General features: G+C 43.8%; 1 protein-coding gene across 5 annotated transcripts in view; it reads right to left on the bottom strand.

Moving 5' to 3' along the window:
- Positions 1 to 20,500, bottom strand: part of dmxl2 (Dmx-like 2) — a 235,865-nt gene that overhangs the window by 21,034 nt on the left and 194,331 nt on the right. For 3 of the 5 annotated variants that reach the window (XM_072470615.1, XM_072470617.1, XM_072470619.1), the window contains 6 exons: positions 18,782 to 18,847; positions 18,318 to 18,404; positions 8,153 to 8,274; positions 7,888 to 8,023; positions 5,553 to 5,613; positions 3,474 to 3,601 (listed from right to left, as the gene is read on the bottom strand). In XM_072470615.1, the coding sequence (XP_072326716.1) occupies positions 3,474 to 3,601; positions 5,553 to 5,613; positions 7,888 to 8,023; positions 8,153 to 8,274; positions 18,318 to 18,404; positions 18,782 to 18,847 (600 nt within the window). The remainder of the gene's footprint in view (positions 1 to 3,473; positions 3,602 to 5,552; positions 5,614 to 7,887; positions 8,024 to 8,152; positions 8,275 to 18,317; positions 18,405 to 18,781; positions 18,848 to 20,500) is intronic. The other 2 variants (XM_072470616.1, XM_072470618.1) reach the window with 1 other exon arrangement.

Here is a 20,500-nt window from a genome sequence, read left to right as displayed (position 1 = left end):
ACCCACTTAAGCCCTCACTTCCACCCTATCCCCATAACCCAATAATGCCTCCTAACCTTTTTGACACTAAGGGCAATTTAGCATGGCCAATCCACCTAACCGGCACGTCTTTGGACTGTGGGAGGAAACCGGAGCACCCGGAGGAAACCCACGCAGACACGGGGAGAACGTGCAGATTCCGGTGACCTAGCGGGGAATCGAACCTGGGACCCTGGCGCTGTGAAGCCACAGTGCTAATCACTTGTGCTAAATTTCTGGCAAGTAAAGTAGAATATTAAAGTTCAAGTGGCTCAATGGAGAATAAAAAGCACAAACTGAGTCAATCCTGATAATTTTATATCAATATATCATTTTCTCGATTTACATTTCTCTAACAAGCAAAATATTTAACAACCACACATAAAGGTAAACCAATGAAAAACTCTGGTGAAACAGTTAAAAGTGTTAGAAATCAATGAAAATTAGTTTGAATAAAACAGGATACGGTAAGCTTTTTGAAAAAAAAAAATTTAGAATACCCAATCAAAGATAACAAAAACTTGGATGTGGGTTTCAACAGGTGAGCGGAGGCATGGATGAGTTGGGCAATATAATGGAGGTGGAGTGGTTTTGGTGAGAGTGGATACACAGTTGGAAGCTAAATTCTGTGTCATATCTAGTAGCAAGGTTACAAATGGTCTGGTTCAGCCATTGATAATTGCGAGGGAGAGAGAGTTGATAGCGAGGGAACAGATTTGATGATGGAGACTGAAGGCAATGGCCAACATTAGTCAGGAGGAAATTTAAATTCATCCAGTACTGCACGTTGGACAATGCGACAAATCAGAGACCGTGGAGAGGTTGAAAAAGGGGATAGTGAGTTGGAAAAGTTGTTGTCAGCATATATGTGAAATCTGGCCTGTCAATGGTGGTTGTCCCCAAGGGCAGCCAGTAGCTGAGAAGCTGAATGGAGATGAAGGATAAATCTTTGGGGGAATTCAAAAGTAAAAGTGCAGAAGACGGGAAGTATGGTAGCATAGTGGTTAGCACTGTGGCTTCACAACTCCAGGGTCCTAGGTTCGATTCCCTGCTAGGCCACGGTCTGTGCGGATTCCCCCGTGTCTGCGTTTCCTCCGGGTGCTCCGGTTTCCTCCCACAGTGCAAAGATGTGCAGGTTAGGTGGATTGACCATGATAAATTGCCCTTAAGTGTCCAAAAGGTGAGGAGGGGTTATTGGGTTATGGGGATAGGGTGGAACTGAGGACTTAAGTGGGTCGGTGCAGACTCGATGAGCCAAATGGCCTCCTTCTGCACTGTATGTTCCATGTTCTATGAAAAAGAAGACACTACAGGTGATTCTCTGAGTACAACTGGTCAACTAAAAATAGAATCAGGCAAAGACAGTACCAACCACTTGCATGATAGGAGAGAGACATTGGGAGGAGGATGTGGTCAACTAAGTCCAAGCACTGGAAGCAGATCCAGAAGGATGAGGAGGGATAGTTTATCATGATCACAATCACATAGGGTGTCATTTGTGACTTTGATAAGGGCCGTTTAACTTAGAATCAAAAAATGCCTACAGTACAGAAGGGTGCCATTTGGTCCATCAAGTCTACACCGGTCCTCTTAAAGAGCACCCTACCTAGGCCCACTCTGCGTGCCCGATCCCCGTAACTCCATCTAACCTGTACATCTTTGGACTGTGGGAGGAAACCGGAGCACGATGGGGGAAACGGACGTAGACACAGGGAGTACGTGTAAACTCACACAGTCATCCAAGGCCAGAATTGAACCTGGGTCCCGGGTGCTGTGAGGTAGCAGTGCTAAGCACTGTATCACCCTTCTCTAACAAGGGAGGAAACCCATTTGGACCTATTCAAACATGGGGATCTGAAAGAGATGGGCACAAATTTGGAAGGTGTCAAAATGTTCAAAAACCTTATAAAAGTGAAAGAGATTGGAGATGAGACAGTAGTTTGCAATGACAGAGAGGTCAAGGTTGAGTTTTGTGGGGAGAGGATTAAAGTTTACTTTATGCTGTTTTAATCTTCAGGATCAAGGATAGTTGTGAGTGCCTTTTAGATTACAAGGTAATATGCTGTAGCATTTTCTACCATTTTGTTCCCTTCAGCCACTGAATATTATCACTGTGGCAGCAATTTAAAAATAATCGATTGTCTGTAGCAATCAAATCTCCTGGGCACAGCAAATAGAGAATCTCGGGCTGTGTTCGAACACTTGCACTTAACAAAGACCAATTGATTTTTCGTCCATTAGTTTAAATAATGAATAATCAATTGGGTGCATCTAGAATTGCTCCTCCCTCCTTGATTTTCTTGCATTTGCAGCATCCAATTTTCCCTAGTAGCTGCGTGGCCCTGCAGCAATCAGGAATGTAGGGGACAAACAGCATTGTCTTTAAGATCCGTACACATGCATCAGTGTGCAATTTTGAAGAGACTGTGCAATACAACAAGCCAGTTGCACATAGTGCAGCGAAATCAGAGGGAATATCGGCTGCAACCTGGTTCTCAACCAAGAAAATCTGCACTCTAAAATCTGAAAGCTTTTCAAAAGTTAAAACTTTAAGAAAAGCAGGACTCAAGGATAGCAATCTTGCACCTGAGTCAGAAGGTTGTGTGTTCAAGTCTCATTCCAGAAATGTAATCGTACAATCCATAAGTATCAAGGGAGTGCTGCACTGTTGAAGATTGAGGTTTTTTTGATATTAATCTGTAGCCAAGTTTGCCTTTTCTGATAGACACAAAAGTTCCCATGACACAATCTGAAGAAGTGTGAGATTTCTGTTGTGGGAATCTTGCTATAAGCAAATTGGCTGCTATCTTTCTTACATTCCAATAATGATCACAGCGCCTTTGAAATCCTTAGATTGTGAAAGGATTATGGAATCATACGGCGCAGGAGAATGCTAGTTGATCACTATGCCTGCTCTTTGAAAAAGATCAAGGAGGCACAGAAAGAGGCCCTTCGGACCATGCTGGATCTCTGTATAACAATCTAGTCAGTCCAATTCTCCAGCTCTATCCCTAAGCTTATTTGCCTCAGGTGCCCATCCAATTTCCTTTTGAAACTATTGATCATTTTTCATTCCACCACCTGTAAAGACTGTGAGTACCATATCATTACCACTCACTGTGTAAAAAAGGTTCTTGCATCTCTTATCCAAAACCTTTTATCTGTGTCCTCCTAATCCTTGTACTATTGAAAACAGCTATCGAGTTAGTGTCACCCCCTCCCTGGCTCGCTCTTTCTCTACAACTTGCCAAGATGCTATATAAATCTACCATTTCAGTATCTTTGCAAAACCACAGATAAGAGTTACAGAACTTTCCTCAAAAATTAAATACATTGGGCAGAGCGGCAAAGCAAATTTAACCTGATCTGTGGAAAGAAAAGGCTGAAAACTGTATTTATTCCTTCATATTTCATGTTATTAAGTTAACATTAGAGAGATTGTATTAAATACTAACCTTATTGCCTTGGGAATTGAAATGTAGCCGGGTAACCCTTGCATTGCCAGCTTGTCGGAAACATATAACCTGTTGTGGCCGATTCCATTCAAACATTCGAACACTCCCATCTTGCGCCCCTGTAAGATCTGATTGACACAAATGCAAAGAGCAAAATCTTAAATGTGTGGAACAACAACACAAGTGTTTAATAAAAATTCAAAAATGTGTGTTTGGTTTTCTTGAATTTAGAAGAAAAAACCTCCAGTAATATATTTTCACCAAATTAAATGCTGACTGGGTTCTTTCTTTAATTTCAAAATAATTAGTTCTCATCACGATAGTAAGTCCCCGTTTTAGGTTGCCCAGTTACAAGTTGTTCCACTTTAATGTCAGTCAGTCAATAAGGCCCATATTGTTCATGGTTGGTGTTGGAAGCTTTATGGGCCTGATGTAGGATCAAGTGATCCATTCAGCACCACTTTGGAGCACCTATCCCACACCCTGACTCCCCTGATTGGTGGTGACCGCTCTTTCCAATCCTCCATCTGTCCAACTCACGGTTTACTTCTGCAGCACTGCAACTCGAAGCTGCTCTTTCTGTCTCTCAATGCTCATTTCACAGGCAGTTCAGCAAGAGGAATGGTTCAGCGAGTATCTTGTCGAAAACCAGGAGGTGGGAGAGGCAGTAAGCCAGTGGATCTATGAGCAGAAGAGCTAGCAAGCCAGAGGGCTGCGGAGCGGGAGAGGCAGTGAGCCTGAGCTAAGTAAGAAGAATCAACATATTTCTTTTATATTCCAAAGTTATTTTATTTTAGAAATTATTTCATTTACGAACATAAGAATTTAGCAATGTGCTGTAGTTTAACTTCTTTTTCTGATGAGAAAGGACTTGCAGAATCTAATTGCAGCTTTTACATTGGTTATAATGGGAAAATTTGATTAGCTTAAGATTGCTTCACTTAAAGTTGCATTTTTCAGAATGTTACTGCAACCGTAAATTAGGAATTACTGTAATTAATATGATTAATGTGCTAAATGCATGTCAGGTCCTGTGCTATGCATGTGCTAATGCATAGTGACTCCAAAACTTGATCCAGCCATTCATTTTAGAATCAGAAATTAATCATATAAATGTCACCAATGTGCAACATCAGACTCAACTGTGTATTTTAAACGATGCATATTGAAACTGGCCAATGAGCATGTGTAAAAGTGACCATAGACGGTCTGGAGCTACACAGCATTATATATCTGTTTGGTAAAGTCTTTTAATGTTTGTGCATTCTCCTTCTTCAAAGTAATTAAGACCTAGTTGCCCACACATATTAGTTCCTGTTGACCTTTATTGAAAGATGTCCAGGCAAAAGGCTCAGTGAGCACGTGATTCATACACATCACGTAAAACATCCTATTTAGTATATTAGCTTGTGAATGCGGTTATAAAGGAATTTTATTTTTATTATTCACTGTCTCAGAACTTTCTTTTATATCAAAAGACTTGCAGTTAATTTCCCCAAACTTAACACAACTATAAAAATTGAATACAATGCTTTTTGGGTTTACCTGTTCCATGAAATAACAATAAACTCTTTATAACTTGTCACTTTGTCCTGGTGGTAGCACTCTTGCTACTAAATCAGACGATTATAGGTTCACGCCCCACAAGAGACCCAGACACATAATCTAGGCCAACATTTCAGAAAGCGAGAGAATGTCTTTCTAATGAAAGATTGAGACACCACGAGATTGGATTCCATGAAATCTCCATGAGGATAGAACAAAGTTAAAAACTCCGAAGAGAAAAAAAAGAATGAGAAACAAAATCAGCTAAATCTTAAATAAAAGCAGAAAATGTTGGAAATACTCAGCAAATCTGGAAGCATCAGTGGAGCGAGAACAGAGTTAACATTTCAGGCCAATGGTTTTTCAAGCAGAACTGGAAAAGTTAGAGATGTAACATGTTTTGAGCAAGTACAGAGGCAGAGAATGCGGGGCCGGGGAGAAAAGAAGGAAAGATTGGTGATAGGGTGGTAAGGCAGGAGAAATGACAAATGGGATGATGGTACAAAATCAGCTTAATCTAATTTCAGTACTCACAATACCGGTGAGCTGGATGGGAAGTCATCCGTTTCACATTGTTCAAGTTCCTTTTTATGAGCTACCGTGAGGAAGAAAATATACATTTATAAAACAGTATCACAGATTTACTTTTTAAAACATCAGTGTATTATACAGAAAATGAATGAAATTGTTTCTTTATTAACTTGGTGCCAGCATTACTTCCAATTTATCCAATGTTATACTACCAATTTACCCAATGTTACATTTTTAGAAAAGGGGAATTCCAGCTCTGTTATATGTGGGAATTACCCATATGCTTTTCATTCTACTGATCAAAACAGCTTAAATTTGAAATGATAAAGTTATTTTGACAATATCGATATTGCATTTATTTTGTTAACAAAGAGTTCTAGTATGTTATCACTTTATTTTAAAAAAAGGTACAGCTACCAAAATAATCTGCAGTTGTGATACTGAAAGAGCAATTATAGTCATTTTGAAACTTTTGCTAATTGTTTCCATCAGTTTTATTCCCTCACCACCTCTTCTGAAGGTGTTGACTGCTTTCTGGGATAAAGTTCCATAAGCGTGTTCTGTCCTGTAGCATCGTACCCTGGCTCTGAGACTAATGCTATCATACCTTTTGGTGTGCTAGCTGAAATCAGCTAACTAAACACGAACTGAGCAGGGACCCGAATGCCATCCTGAGACCTTCCTTGTATGGAATGCTCAGTTATTTACTGAACGAGTGTATTGAGCAATTGGGGAATGGGATTTGTTTCAGCTCAAGAGGTAAATGCCTGATTCTACAAAGCTAACAGAGGTCAATCAATAAAAAAAAAAACAGCTAAAGGCATTCTTAGATTAACCACTTTTGATTGGCAAGCTTTGCAGGCAAAGATCGGGCAAATAAGAGTATAATGTGTGAAAATTGTCCATTTTGGCAGGAAGAATAAAAAAGCATATTATCTAAATGGTGAGAGATTACAGAGCTCGGAGGTATCCCACTGCATGAATCACAAAAGGCTAGTATGCAGGTACAGCAATTAATTAGGAATGCTAATAGAATGTTATAATTTATTGTGAGGGGTACGGAATACAAAAGTAGGGAGGCTATGCTTCGGTTGTACAGCGCATTAGTGAGACCACATCTGGAGTGCGGTGTACAGTATTAGTCACCTTATTTAAAGAATGATGTAAACGTGTTGGAAACAGCTCAGGGAAGGTTTACCAAGCTAATATCTGGAATGGGTGGGTTGTCTTATGAGGAAAGGTTGGACAGGTTAAACTTGTATCTATTGGAGTTTATATAAAAGTAGGTGACTTGATTGAAACATACAAGAACCCGAGGGGTCTTGAGAGGGTAGATGTTGGGAGGATGTTTGCTCTTGTGAGAGACTGTAGAACTATGGGCAGCACGGTAGCATTGTGGTTAGCACAATTGCTTCACAGCTCCAGGGTCCCAGGTTCGATTCCCGGCTTAGGTCACTGTCTGTGCGGAGTCTGCACGTTCTCCCAGTGTGTGCGTGGGTTTCCTCCGGGTGCTCCGGTTTCCTCCCACAGTCCAAAGATGTGCAGGTTAGGTGGATTGGCCATGATAAATTGTCTTTAAGTGTCCAAAATTGCCCTTAGTGTTGGGTGGGGTTACTGGGTAATGGGGATAAGGTGGAGGTGTGGGCTTGGGTAGGGTGCTCTTTCCAAGAGCCAGTGCAGACTCGATGGGCCAAATGGCCTCCTTCTGCACTGTAAATTCTATGATATGGGTCACTGTTTAAAAACAAAGGGTCGGCCATTTAAAATGGCGATGAGAATTTTTTTTGATGCAGAGTGGCACAGTGGATAGCACTGCTGCCTCACAGCTTCAGAGACCTGGGTTCAATTCCGGCCTCGGGTGACTGTGTGGAGTTTGTACTTTCTCCCTGTGTCTGTGTGGGTATTCTCCAGGTGCTCTGGTTTCCTCTCACAGTCCAAATATGTGCAGGTTAGGTGGATTGGATATGCTAAATTGCCCTTAAGTGTCCAAAAAGGTTAGATGGTGTTGCGGGGATTGGGTGGGGATGTGGGCTTGGGTGGGGTGCTCTTTCCAAGGGCCGGTACAGACTCGATGGGCCGAATGGCCTCCTTTTACACTGCAAATTCTATGATTCCATGATTCTAGAGGGTTGTTAGTCTTTGGAACTCTCTTCCTGAAAAGCATGTGGAAGCAGAGTCTTTGAATAAGACAGAAGTGGACTGATTCTTAGTAAGCAAGGGGATGATAGGTTGTCGGGGGGTAGGTGGGATGCAGATTTGATATTACTATCAGCACTCTGGCACTGTGAGTGAGGGCGGAGAATCCCTAGAGGAATTTGCTGTTCAACTCCGGACGTACCACAGTGGCTCCTGTACTGGTTTGCCCACTTCCTAGCCAAGGCATCGAAGAGGAAGTAGAAAGCTGGCTGGATCCAAAATGAGTTGTACTAGCTTGACTACTGCTCACTGTTGAGCGATGTTCAAGATCGTCGGAACTAAAAAGAGATCATAACTTGTGTTACAGCTTTGGATAATGCAAAAATTGCAATTCAAATTGTATCAGGAAAAAATGGGATATATTTTACATTTAAGATCACTTCATTGGATTAAATAAAGTTTAGTACCTTCTAGATTCTCTGTCTGAATCTTCACCAATCCAGGTATAAGGCTGAGCAGCTAGAATTGCAGATACATCAAGTTCTTGCACATCATGCGTTGAAGCCAAAACCATCTCATTGGAATTTGCCTTTTACAAGGGAGGAAAAAAAAACTAAATTCAAACAAAAAGAAACCAAGATAAAGTAAAGAAAATGTTGTATAATAAACCATGATGAGCAGTGAACTTTAATATTACAGGTAGCTTCATCAAGGTAACTAAAAAAAGCAAAAAAACAGTAAAATGTTGATCATCTAAAACAAAAGATATTTATGAAAATATAAAGCTTGATATTAGTTTGAAGATGGTGAAGAACATAGAAACATATGTGCAGGGGTAGACCATTTGGCGCTTCGAGCTTGCTGCGCCATTCAATAAGATCATGACTAATCTCTTTGTGGACTCAGTTCCATTTTCCAGTCTGCCGCCATAACACTCAATTCCCTTCCCAACAAAAATCTGTCTAACTCAGCCTGGAATAAAGTTAAAGACCCAGCCTCCACTAGAAACATACAAATAATAGGAGCAAGAGGCCATTCGGCCCTTCAAGCCCACTCCGCCATTCATTATGATCATGGCTGATCATCCAACTCAATTGTCTAATCCAATTTCCCCCATATCGTTTGGCCTTCACTCACTGACCCACCCATTTCCATTTCCTGCTTTGACACAATCAGTTGTGTAAAAGATTGAGAATAATTGTTGGATAAGCCGAAAAACAATCAAAGTTGATTTATGTTTTGAGGTGCAGGTACCTCAGTTGTGGCTTTTACTTTTGAAGGTGGTTTGTACAGTCCCTTTGCATCCGTGACATGCCTCAGTCATTCAATAGAAGATTTGAATAATTCACATTTATACTTCCTTACTCGTAGTCTGTAATCTTCTAGTCTCTGGTGTGTAGTATCAAAATTTTGACGATGCTCCAGTAATTCAAATATTGTCTAAGCAGCACTGAACACAGTCCGCTTAGAATTTTAGTCATGGCATGTTGGAATAACAGAGGTGCGGACGTGATGCCAATTGGAATCTTTTAATTTGGAATCGCCCTTTGTGTGTCACAATTGTCAAATATTATTGTGAATCTGGATCCACATTTATCTGGAGATAAGTTTGACTAAGGTAACTTTACTGAAACGGTGGCCTCCAGCCAACCCAGCTAATAAATCATCTATGAAAGGCAGAAGGTTCTGCTGTACACACAGTACTGGACTGATAGTGACTTTAAAATCGGCATACATGCGTACTGAACCATCTTTCTTCATCACGGATACAATTGGCGTGGTCCAATCACTTACATCAACAGTTTCGAGGACCCCCGTCTTGACTAGCTTTTTAAATTCTGCCTCAACCTTAGACCTGATGGCGCATGGCACTGACCTAGCCTTTATGGGCAGCCCAGTAGCACAGATGGGCGGCATGTAGCACAGTGGTTAGTACTGTTGCTTCACCGCGCCAGGGACCTGGCTTGGGTCACCGTCTATGTGGAGTCTGCACGTTTTCCCCGTGTCTGCGTGGGTTTCCTCTGGGCGCTCCGGTTTCCTCTCACAAGTCCCATAAGATTTGCTTGTTAACATAGAACATACAGTGCAGAAGGAGGCCATTCGGCCCATCGAGTCTGCACCGACCCACTTAAGCTCTCACTTCCACCCTATCCCCGGAATCCAATAACCCCTCCTAACCTTTTTGGAGGAAACCCACGCAAACACGACATTGATATACAACTCAGCCCAGTTTAGCTCTCTTTTCTCCAGCCAGGTATACCCCGTTAGGGCTGGGTAGTTACCTTTAATGACGTGCAGGGACAAGATTGCGGTGTGTCCGCTTAGCTGCACATTTACATCGATATGGCCCCTCAACAGAACTACATCCTCAGTATAGGTTTTTAGTATTATCTTTTGAGGATTTTAAGGCGATAAGTCATACTTTCTCTTGGTAAACAGTATTTAGTACCAACAAAACTGCTGCTCTAGTATCCACCTCCATTTTCCCTGGTTGTACATCCAGTAATGGAGTCACCCAGTAATGATTTGTTGCGCCCGCAATGGCCAGTGTTCAACAACAGTTCGTCATCTGTCTGTGATTCTGGTCCTTTTTCACGCCCTTTTTCTCAGAACGTGGATCTTTATTCCTGTATTTGGTTTTCCATTTGATACATTTTTATAGTTCTTGTTTCGAACTTGTCTCTTTCCCCAACACACACATTTGATGTACCCCTTTTTACAATTCCTGCATTTTGCATCTTTGCACTAGCAGTCTGCTGCTGCGTGTCCAGTATTTGCACATTGGTGGCAATTTCTAATTTGTGTCTGTGTTCTGGTCTCAGCTGACATTTTCTGAATTTTAGTGCTCAAACTTAATTGTTGGGGTCCTTAGCTGCTAATTCCATAGAGATTGAGACTACTAAAGCCTTCTTTAAATTGCTTTTTGTTAACAGCCTTTTTTGGATAGCTTCACTTCTTAACCCACATGGTGGCACTCTAATTGTGTCGTTCAAAACATCTCCAAATTCACAGTATTCAGTTAATTGCGTCAAAATAGTGTGTGTTTGATTCACCTTATTGTTGGTTACATTTATGGAACCGGAAACTCCCGCTGATGACCAAAGGTTTATCTCTGCAATCACATCATAGGTTTTCGAGCCTGGTTTTGCTGGCTGCACCCGACTTTACAGGTTGAATGTAATTCCGGAAAGTTGGGACTACAATATCTGTTGCAATTTTATTCGCTTGGACAAAATAATCGAAGCTTTCGGTATCTGAGCTCCACCACCAAACGTTCTCGTCATGGCACCAAATATTCCGGCCGTTTTTGCTATGACAAGGGCTTGCATAAGCACGATGTGCCTTGAAGGTTTTAGCACTACCTTGCTTTTTTTTCCCCCAAACAAGGTACCTGAGCTAGCCTATTTCCTTCAGAGTTGTGGAACATCCCCAGCTCTAACCTATTGCTGCAGGGTACTTGCTCCTCACAGTGCTCCCTATTCTATTCCACATCTTTCTGGGAAGAACACATGGGCGAGCTTCTTTTCGATATTTATTTTCTGAGAAATCTACATTTAAATTTTGGCTCCTTCGATGGCTCTTACTGATTTCTCAATTTTTTTTTTTACTTCTCTGGGAGTCTGCCAGCGTGGTTCCAACCTCTTCGTCGCCAGTATTCTTTGTGTCACTTATAAAAGATAGGCTTGCAGATCACGAAGGTACAAACAAACAAGAGCTTTACTGGAAAGTGTTTGCAGGCTGTTAGAATAGACTGCCCATTTGCCCGTGCAAACAGCCAATGATGTCATCAACAAGCCATATAATTGGACTCTTAAAGTGACCTTGTTCGAACTTGGAACAAACATGAATACACAACAAGCACTTTCCCTATGATAGATAGGCTAACTGGCTTATAGTTTCCTGCTTTCCTCCTAGGCTCAGAGATAATAGTGCAGGGGCGAGAGAGCTTGTAACTGTGGTGGCAGCAAAGGGTGGCAAGTTGTGGGGACGGGGAAGCATGGGGTGCACAGTTAGCAGATGCTGGGTGGGGGAGCAAGTGGTGGGTCAGACGGGGGAGTAGCCAGAACTTGCCAAAGAGAAGGCTTTTCCTGTTAAGCTCCTCCTGGCCCAAAATCAGCACTATAAAGATGCTTATCTTATACAATCAGCCTTTGATGTATCCTTTCACTTGCCTGGTTTCCAGAGACCTGGAAAACCCAGGCTACTGTGTTTACAAATAGAATCACTGTTAAAATGAAGGCACACAGCCTCATTAAAATATTTCATTAACATATTTAAGTGGATTGGTTGGCTGCCCCTCATCTCCCTGCCATTAAAACTGGAAGTTGGCGGGTTCAAGGCTCATTGAGATCCTGATTCAGATATCTGGCTTTTAACATTCCACCCGAATCAAACCCATCTGTTTTTTCCAGGTTAAAACTCCACCTAACAGAGCCATCTGTATCTGTAACATGCAGTGGCAGGTTAACATTTTGTTAATACCATCACCACTGAAAAATAACCATGTCTTTTATATAAGGTTGGAACAGATAATACAATTGTGCGAGTAAAGTTGTTGATTGAATGACCCACTTTTGAGAAAATAGTTCACATAAAAGACCCTCTCAGTGAGGCAATAGATATTAAAACTGAAGAACATGCAAATAGCTGAGATGTGAAATGGTATGGGAGATTCACTAAAGGAAAAGAATTAGGAAATATGGAAAATTGTGAAAATAAAACAAAAATGCAGGAGGTCTGAAATTCAAACAGAAAGTGCTGAACACACACCATCTGACCCCTGGGGTGCAAATTTCCCCAAATTGTACAGAGTGCTGGATCAGGTGAGGAAAGCGGTGTGAATCTCGCCGGCTTTACAGATGCTTTTTCTTGCCTGATTGGACAGCAGTCTGTGCAACTTCAAAGTGGCGAGGATCACACAGTCAGCTGGAGAGGCAGGGCCTAAACACGCTGGCAACGCCAGGATTGAAATAAGGGCGCCCCAAAGTTAAATTTAAGCCCCTACCCTATGGACAAGCAGAGCACCCCCCCAACTCCTACAAGGACAAGAGGAACTCCCCCTCAATGGAGCCAAGCCCCTGGGTAGTGCCCCCCTCCCAGGGTGCCAGAGGCAATGCCCAGCCCTGTCCCTCAACCCCTAGGGCCTACAGGCACCTCTGTGCACCAGGGCCTTCATGTGAAGGATTTGCCATGGTGGGATGCTACGGTGCCAAGCTTTTTAATAATGGATCCCATTTTTGGCCACTTGTGAGATTTAGCAGCCATTATGGAATTTGTGCCCATGGCTAATGGGGCGGCACGATCACGGCCCTGGTACGGAAAATGGAAAGAGATTAACACCTCAGTCTTAAAATGTCTCCTGCCCTTAAAAATATGTTCTGAAAATTAATCTGCTTTTCCTTTTTTTCAGACCACCGCACATCATCAATAATCTTAAAGAAAATGGAAGATGTTAGACTCAGAAGCTACCGCGCATCTTTCTTGTCTGAGAAAGCAGTTTATATCTACTACCTCCAATCTGGTAAACACCACAGAAATAAGAACAGGAGTTGGCCATCCAGCCCCCCAAGCTTGCTCCACTATATGCAATAGGATCTTGACTGATCGGACATCCCTCACGTCCACTTTCCTGCCCTTTTCCCATAACCCTCGACTCCCTTACTGATCATCAATCTATCTGCCTCAGTGTAGAAGATTGTAGTTTAGTCGGGCAGTATGGTCGGCACGGGCCTGGAGGGCCGAAGGGCCTGTTCCTGTGCTGTACATTTCTTTGTTTGTCTTTGTTAAGTATACACAAGGACTCTGCCCCCACAGCTCACTGTGGAAAGAAGTTTCAAAGACTCTCAACAAATTCTTCCTCATCTCAGTCTTAAACTAGCACCTCATTATTCTGAAACTATGCCCTCTAGTCCTAGACTCTCCCATGAGGAGGAACATCCTCTCAGCATTTACCCTGTGAAGCGCCTTAAGAATCCTCTTAATTTCAATGTGATCACCTCTCATTCTTCTAAATTCCAATGGGTAGAGTCGCAACCTGTTTAATCTTTGCTAAACCACAATCCCTCCATACCGGGGATCATCCTCGAGAACCTTCTCTGAACTGTGTACAATAAAATAATGGGTGCTACTCAATGGGCCAAAGATAAAATCCATTTTTTGGTATGATTGGCAGGGACTTTCACGATGGTTTGCGTTGGAGAGATCGCAGCTCACTCATATTCAACTGCACTTAGTGCCAGACATGAGATTATCGACATTACTGGCTCCCTTGCTGACTGATTCGCCCAACCAAGCCTCAGTTGCACACCACTAACTAGAGGGAGCTGCTTTTAAGCTCTCCCTCACTCACTCCCAGTCAGCACACAAGCATGGGGCGCGTAGACCTGATCCTCGTTTTGAGGACTGCAACCTCACAAGGCTTCTCAACGCTTTGGATGAGAGGTGGGGCATCTTGTTCCCCGAGGGGCTGGAGGATCAGCAGCAGAGTGAGCCTGGGAGGCAGTGGAAGTGGCAGCGGCTGTCAACATGACGAGGACGACTGGCGTCCAGTCGGAAGACGACCAATGGCCTGCAAGGGTAAGTTACCACATCTCTCTTGGCATCAGTTTTGCCTGCCACCCCTCAAATTCCCAAACGCCACCCCCTCCCTCCAAATCCACTGGCTGACACCTCTCATCCTCCCCATATCTGATCTTCAAGCTTGTTCCTCAGAACCCCCTGGCACCCATCAGCAAAGCACCTTCATGTCTAGGGACGGTGCCTTCACATGCCACCTGCTATCGAACCCCTGAAGCATCAAGCTTGCAACTCACAATGCCCTCTCTTTGTTCCCGCAAGAGAAGATAGCCCAAGAGAGCCCACAATAAATGGAAAAGGGCCAAGACGGGGAGGGAGAGGAATCCCAGAGATTTGACTCCTCACCCCTTCTGAGGAACTGCACCTGGAAATCACGGGGTTGCCCGAGGAGAGAGCAATCACCGACATAGAGGTTGGCCTGTGCCAGAGAGAGGGGAAGATCCATTGCCCCTTCATCCAGATGACCTGTCTCAAGTGAGTTTTTGATGTCAGCCAAAATGATCCTTCCCTCTCACTGACCACATGTCCATTGTCTTCTAGGATCACCATTTGATGAGGTGGGGCCATAGGGTTCACCATCTGATGAGGCCGGGCCATCCCGAATTGTACACCCCACCCACCACCACCCAATAGAACACCAGGGAGGAGAGCTCAGAGAAGACCACTGGCGAGGTGTCATAGCTATCCCGTGCACATTCCACCAGCGCAGAGACACACCTCGGTGGGCAACATTAGAGGACAGGCTTCTGGGGCACAATCTGATGAGCATCACACAGTTGCTGATGCACATCAGGTAGAGGCAGGAATATCCAGGGGAGACAGCAGTCAGAGGTCTGCTGGATCCCAGGATACAGCTGGGTCCAAGCCAGATGCCCAGCATCTGGACAAAGTCCTTCCTGAGCTGATGTAGATGATAGTGCAAAGCCGTGAGATTCAGGAGGGGCGTCGGTGATATTCCAGCGACTTCAAGGCCGATTGACGGAGTCCTAAAGACTTCAAGTGCAGGAGATGATGTTGACCATGCCTGGCACAGAGGTCAACATTGCGAGGATGACAACCACAGTGGAAACCTGGTGCAGGATATCCACGCCTTGAGTGGCGGTGCCCACAGCATTACAGTCTGTGACGACCGTGGCTAAGGGCCTCGACATTATGTCCCAGTCGCTGAGCGACATGTTTCAGATGCAGGTGGACATTGCCGAGGCACTGTAGAGCATGGCTCAGTCAGAAAGATCCACCACTGAGCGTGTTGGCACCATGGTTCTGACAATGGGGAGCCTCCAGGACTGGCAGTGCCAGATGATTCAGAGGCCTCTGGAGCTCACTCCAGCTGACCCTCCATTTCATCGAGTGCCCAAAGGCTCTGCGGGCACCGTCAGAGAGAAGAAAGCACGAAAGGCCAACGCGGGGCCTGCCAACAAGGAGACTATGCGGTCTCCAGCTCTTCCGAAGCCCCCTTTCCTCAAGAGCAGCAGGCAGAACAGCCTAGCATGGTGACTCCTGTGTCACCGATAAGTCGGCCGGGCCCTCCAGCTCCAGGCCCCCCAGAAGATATTTACCAAGGGCATCAAAAGCCACAGGGCATAGAAAGCAGCAGGCTGCCTTCACCTTTGACGTGCATCCTGGGGACACACCTAGAGGTAGCACTAGTCCACAAAAGATCTAGAAGAGTAATGAGCACCGAACGGGCACTGGTGAGGCCACTATCTGTAGCTAGGGGGAATGTAGAGGCGGAGCCTAAAATGTTCACTCGTAAAGAGTTCATTCTTAAAACATGCCACATCTCTGACATGTGAAGCCTCTGTCACGTTATTCTTCAGAGCGCAACCCTCTTTTCCTCTGCTCCCCCCACTCCTGGGCACAGTGGCCCAAGTTCAAAGGACCCCGATGTAGACCCAGTTCAGTGGATGGGTGTGAACGCACTGTTAGCCAAAAAAGAGGAGGCAGACTTCCGCAGAAACGGAGAAGCACCAAGCTTTCCTCAAAGCGAGTGATCATCACTGCCAAGCCATATTTGTGACACACTAACAGTGCCAACACAGGACGATCTCCCTGGAGTGATGTTACACAGACCCTTGGAGGGGAAAACAGGAGGGGAAAACAGTTGAGCTTGGAGGGGAAAACAGTTGAGCAGATGGATACAGCCGGGTCCTCAGAGAATCTGGAGATGAATAGGATCTCTCTGGTCCTCCTCGCATGTTGGACCCTCGCGACAGCCTCCCCCCCCCCCCCATCCTTCGGCTCCTCCTCAGGCTCATCCGCCCGGTCCACTGTCTCATCAGACGAGGCTGCGTGACACTCAGCCCACCACAAAGCGGGAGACCCTCGGGGGCGGGTTGCTTACAGCAGGGCCACCATTAGAGCGGTCAAGGTATCGTAGCCTGATGCACTGCTCAATGACAGCACAGGTGGCAACGTGAGCCTCATTGCACGGGTTGCCACCTCGGTCTCAGGCCTCTGCACTGGCATCATCAGCCATGTCCTTGGTGGATATCCCTCGTCCCCCATGAGCCAACTCGTCATCCTGGGGTGTTCTTTGAAGACAGCCGCGACCCGAGTGCTCCAAGATGTAGCTGCTAGGGTAGCGACCACACATGCACGATTGTTGAGATGGTGGTCACACATGATCCGGACATTCTGGAAGTGCAACCCCTTCCCATTAATATAGGGCACTCCCTGATGCCCACAGAGCAACAGGCATGCTATCGATCATCCCCTGAACCTGGGGCATCTTGGCGATTGCATCAAATCCTGCAGCCCAGGCTTTATGGTGGGCCTGGTCCAGGTAGGAGGTAATATAGTCTGATGCCTGGGAATACAGAGTATCCATCACCTCCCGGATGTTTGGGATATGCCACACGGACCCCCGCTCCAGCCTGGAATGACCTGGTGGCATAGACATTGAGGTAACTTTCACAGCCACCGGAAGCAGAAGTGAGGACATGGCACATGTGCCGCATTGTCTCTCTGCAGAGACCGAATCTTCTGCGGCATATGGCATCCGCCAGCTCACGGAATGGCCAACAAAGCCTGTACACGGTGGGTCGTCACTGGCCTCCCCTTCTGGCTCCCTACTCATCCTGATGGGCAGCTGGGTCTTATACTCCAACCCCCTTGAACTAAGGGCCACCATTCCATTAACCTTCCTGATTACCTGCTACACCTGTGTGTTAGCTTTCTATGTTTCATGAATAAGTACCCCCAAGTTCCTTTTGTTGTAGCTTTCTGCAGTTTTCCTCCATTTAAACAATTCTTTTGCTCTCCCTTCCAAAATGAATAACTTCACATTTTCCCACATTATACTCCATTTGACAACTTTTTGCCCACTTAGTTAATTTATCAATATCTCTTTGCAAACTGTTTGTATCCTTTGCACAACTTGCCTTTCCACCTATTTTTGTGTTGCCTGAAAATGGAGCTACAGCACATTCGCTTCCTTCCTCCAAGTCATTAATGTAAATGGTAAACACTTGCAGTCCCAGCACTGATCCCATACTGTACACGCTGTTCACAACGAACTTTCTTCTCTACTGGGGCGACCAAATGCGTATCACTGAACACAAGCACTACCTCACCATGTCATTTTTGAACAGCTCTTCACACTGGCATTTTGAACTCTCCACCTTTTTGTATCTTACTATGTTTCAACCATGCTCAATGCAACCTTCAAGGACAGTGCCATGTCCTTCCCCGGAGTGATTTAGAAACATAACTGGTCTTTGTAACAAGTTTGTCAAAGAATTTACCATTTGGGAGAGCACAGTTCAGTGTACAAGCTGAAGCACTTCTGTGGAGGCTGTTCTTGGTCATACAAGATCCAGCAAAATGGGCCCTGCGGTTTACACATCACAATTTATACCTACTAGTCTTTACTGGTAGGTCTAATATGACAGGTCCGGTGTATCAAAAAGCTAAAGAAAACGAGAAATTATACAAAAATAACAAGACTGATTTCAAGGGATTGAGCGTTGTTTGTAAAATATTTCATCTGATGGATTAAAAGTGACCTGGAGAGGGAAAATGGCTTTGTGTTTATAAACTACTCATCTTTCTTACCTTATTAATTGCAAATGCCATTATGGCATCAGAATCTTTGTGTATAATCTTTGCTTTTCTACCTGGGTAGCCCATTTCTGTTTCAACCTAAAAGATAGTATGACACACGATAGAGTATTAAGGTTATTAGTATACCTACACACCGTAAAAGACGATGACATGGTTTGTCTTTAAAGTAGAAATAAAACACTCAGCAAAAGTTTTAAAAATCACCAGCGTTACTATTTGTTTAATGGTTTTAGCAATGCAGCAAATAGCTGTACATAAATTGGCAATATAATCTTTTTGAATTCACACGGAATGGCATACTTGTGCTTGCACTGCAACCTGCACAGACATAACAACTATGAGATGGAGCTCTGCATGTGTACAATTATTTACTTTCACACGCCATTAAACAAGATGTTGAAGCTAGTGTATTTACAACAGCTGCTAAAGATGAGCGGCTGGGTAAGGGATGCTACCTTGTTGCCTCCACGATGCTCCGCTATGCAGTTTTGTTTGACTTGGTCCACATGGTCTTCTACTGACTACACAACACAGCACACAGTCACAGCACATTACACATGCACATAAATAAAAAGAACGAAAATGAATAAAGTGCTTTTACTGAATTAAAAAAAAAAGCCCTGGCAGTATTACATTGGCAAAATATTATTGGATTGAACAAATTTGATTTATTTCTTACCTACAAAAGTAATTCATTGAATTTTGCCTTCTCTTTCCATACCAAAAGGGTTTTAACCTTCATCTTCTTATGCAGATGAGGCACATTTACCAAACTGTTCATCAAATAGTTAATATATTTGAAGCATAAATTTAGGTAATGGGTTTCTACATGGAGACTTGTGGCTCAACATTTATATCAGGTGTGGTATCTCAAAATACCCATATTGCAGAGATCATGCTGGTTGCATACAATAAAAGGATTAAAATTAAAACTATATGAAGAACAGCCACACAACAGGGGGAAGTGGGGATGAAAGACAGAGAGAGGAGAGGACAGCAGACAATGGAAGTGGGAAGAAAATGAGCCCAACTTACTCATATGCCCAAGACCAAAGGACAGCACCGAAAACTGAAAGGTGAATCAAGTAAGACACGTGTATTGTCACATCTGTAAAGCTCAAATTAGTTCTAAATCAAGCTGACTTCCCCATAAGAAAATAAAGGATTCAAACATTTGACACCAGTAAAACTAGCCAAACTAATATCAGTAAACATCAATAGGTCCCATTATAGGAGAAGCAAAAAGACAAGCCAAGAACATAACTGATTTATGACATGGTTCATCAGCCAAAATATTAGTAAATTCTGTAAATCCTTTAACACTATATCCCCAAAAGATGGGCTTGGCAATCCTAATGACTCCTAAGAAAAATGTTTGGCTAAAGGAGAAATTATGAATTCAGAATGGATCAAACAGCATTTAACGGTATACTTGCGCACCCCGAATAATGTTCAGTACTCAATATATGTTCGTACTACACTAGCAACTTTGCAGCAACGCATGTAATTCCAAATGGACAAGGGAAAAATGTACCCAGACTCACTGAACAATATGGGCATCAGGCAGAACATGCAATACTATTGAAAACACTGCAAAATTACTAGAGGTGAAGGATGGTCATTGTACACAACTGTTATGGGATATTTAGATCACATATAGACAAGGAAAATACAAACATTTCCTCAATCATCCTAGATCAGATCACAGTGGTGGTGACAGTGGTAAGCTTTGGAAGAAACATCGGCTGGGACTTAGCCGCAGTGCAGCCCCCCCCCCCCCCCCCCCCCCCCCCCGCGGCAGGATGTGCCCTGGGGGAAGCTGAGGGCCAGCCAAAAGTCCATTAATTTTCAGTGGGATTGAACAATCCCAGCAGGGGGAAAAATGCCACCCATTGTTGTTGCAGCACATCATTAGTTATTTGGGACGAGTGGTAAGTAAATTCAGATTATCAATGGACCTCTTATAGAAGTTAAAAGTATGATCAATTGGCAATACACAAGAGAAGTGTTCATAACATGTCTGAGTAGTTGACTTTCATTTTGAAGTAGGGAATCCCTGAGCCTGCTGAGTGACAGAGATGTGGTGGTTTCTTCTGCAGGTAGTACAAGGATAAGGAGAATTCATTCCTCAAGTCTACAACATGCCTGTTAATGAAAATGGTCATCTCCCAAAC

This window comes from Scyliorhinus torazame, chromosome 12 (genome assembly GCF_047496885.1).
Source record: "Scyliorhinus torazame isolate Kashiwa2021f chromosome 12, sScyTor2.1, whole genome shotgun sequence".
NCBI classification, from domain to species: domain Eukaryota; kingdom Metazoa; phylum Chordata; class Chondrichthyes; order Carcharhiniformes; family Scyliorhinidae; genus Scyliorhinus; species Scyliorhinus torazame.
The sequence above is the reverse complement of the archived record's forward strand: the minus strand, read 5'-3'. Positions and strand labels throughout refer to the sequence as shown.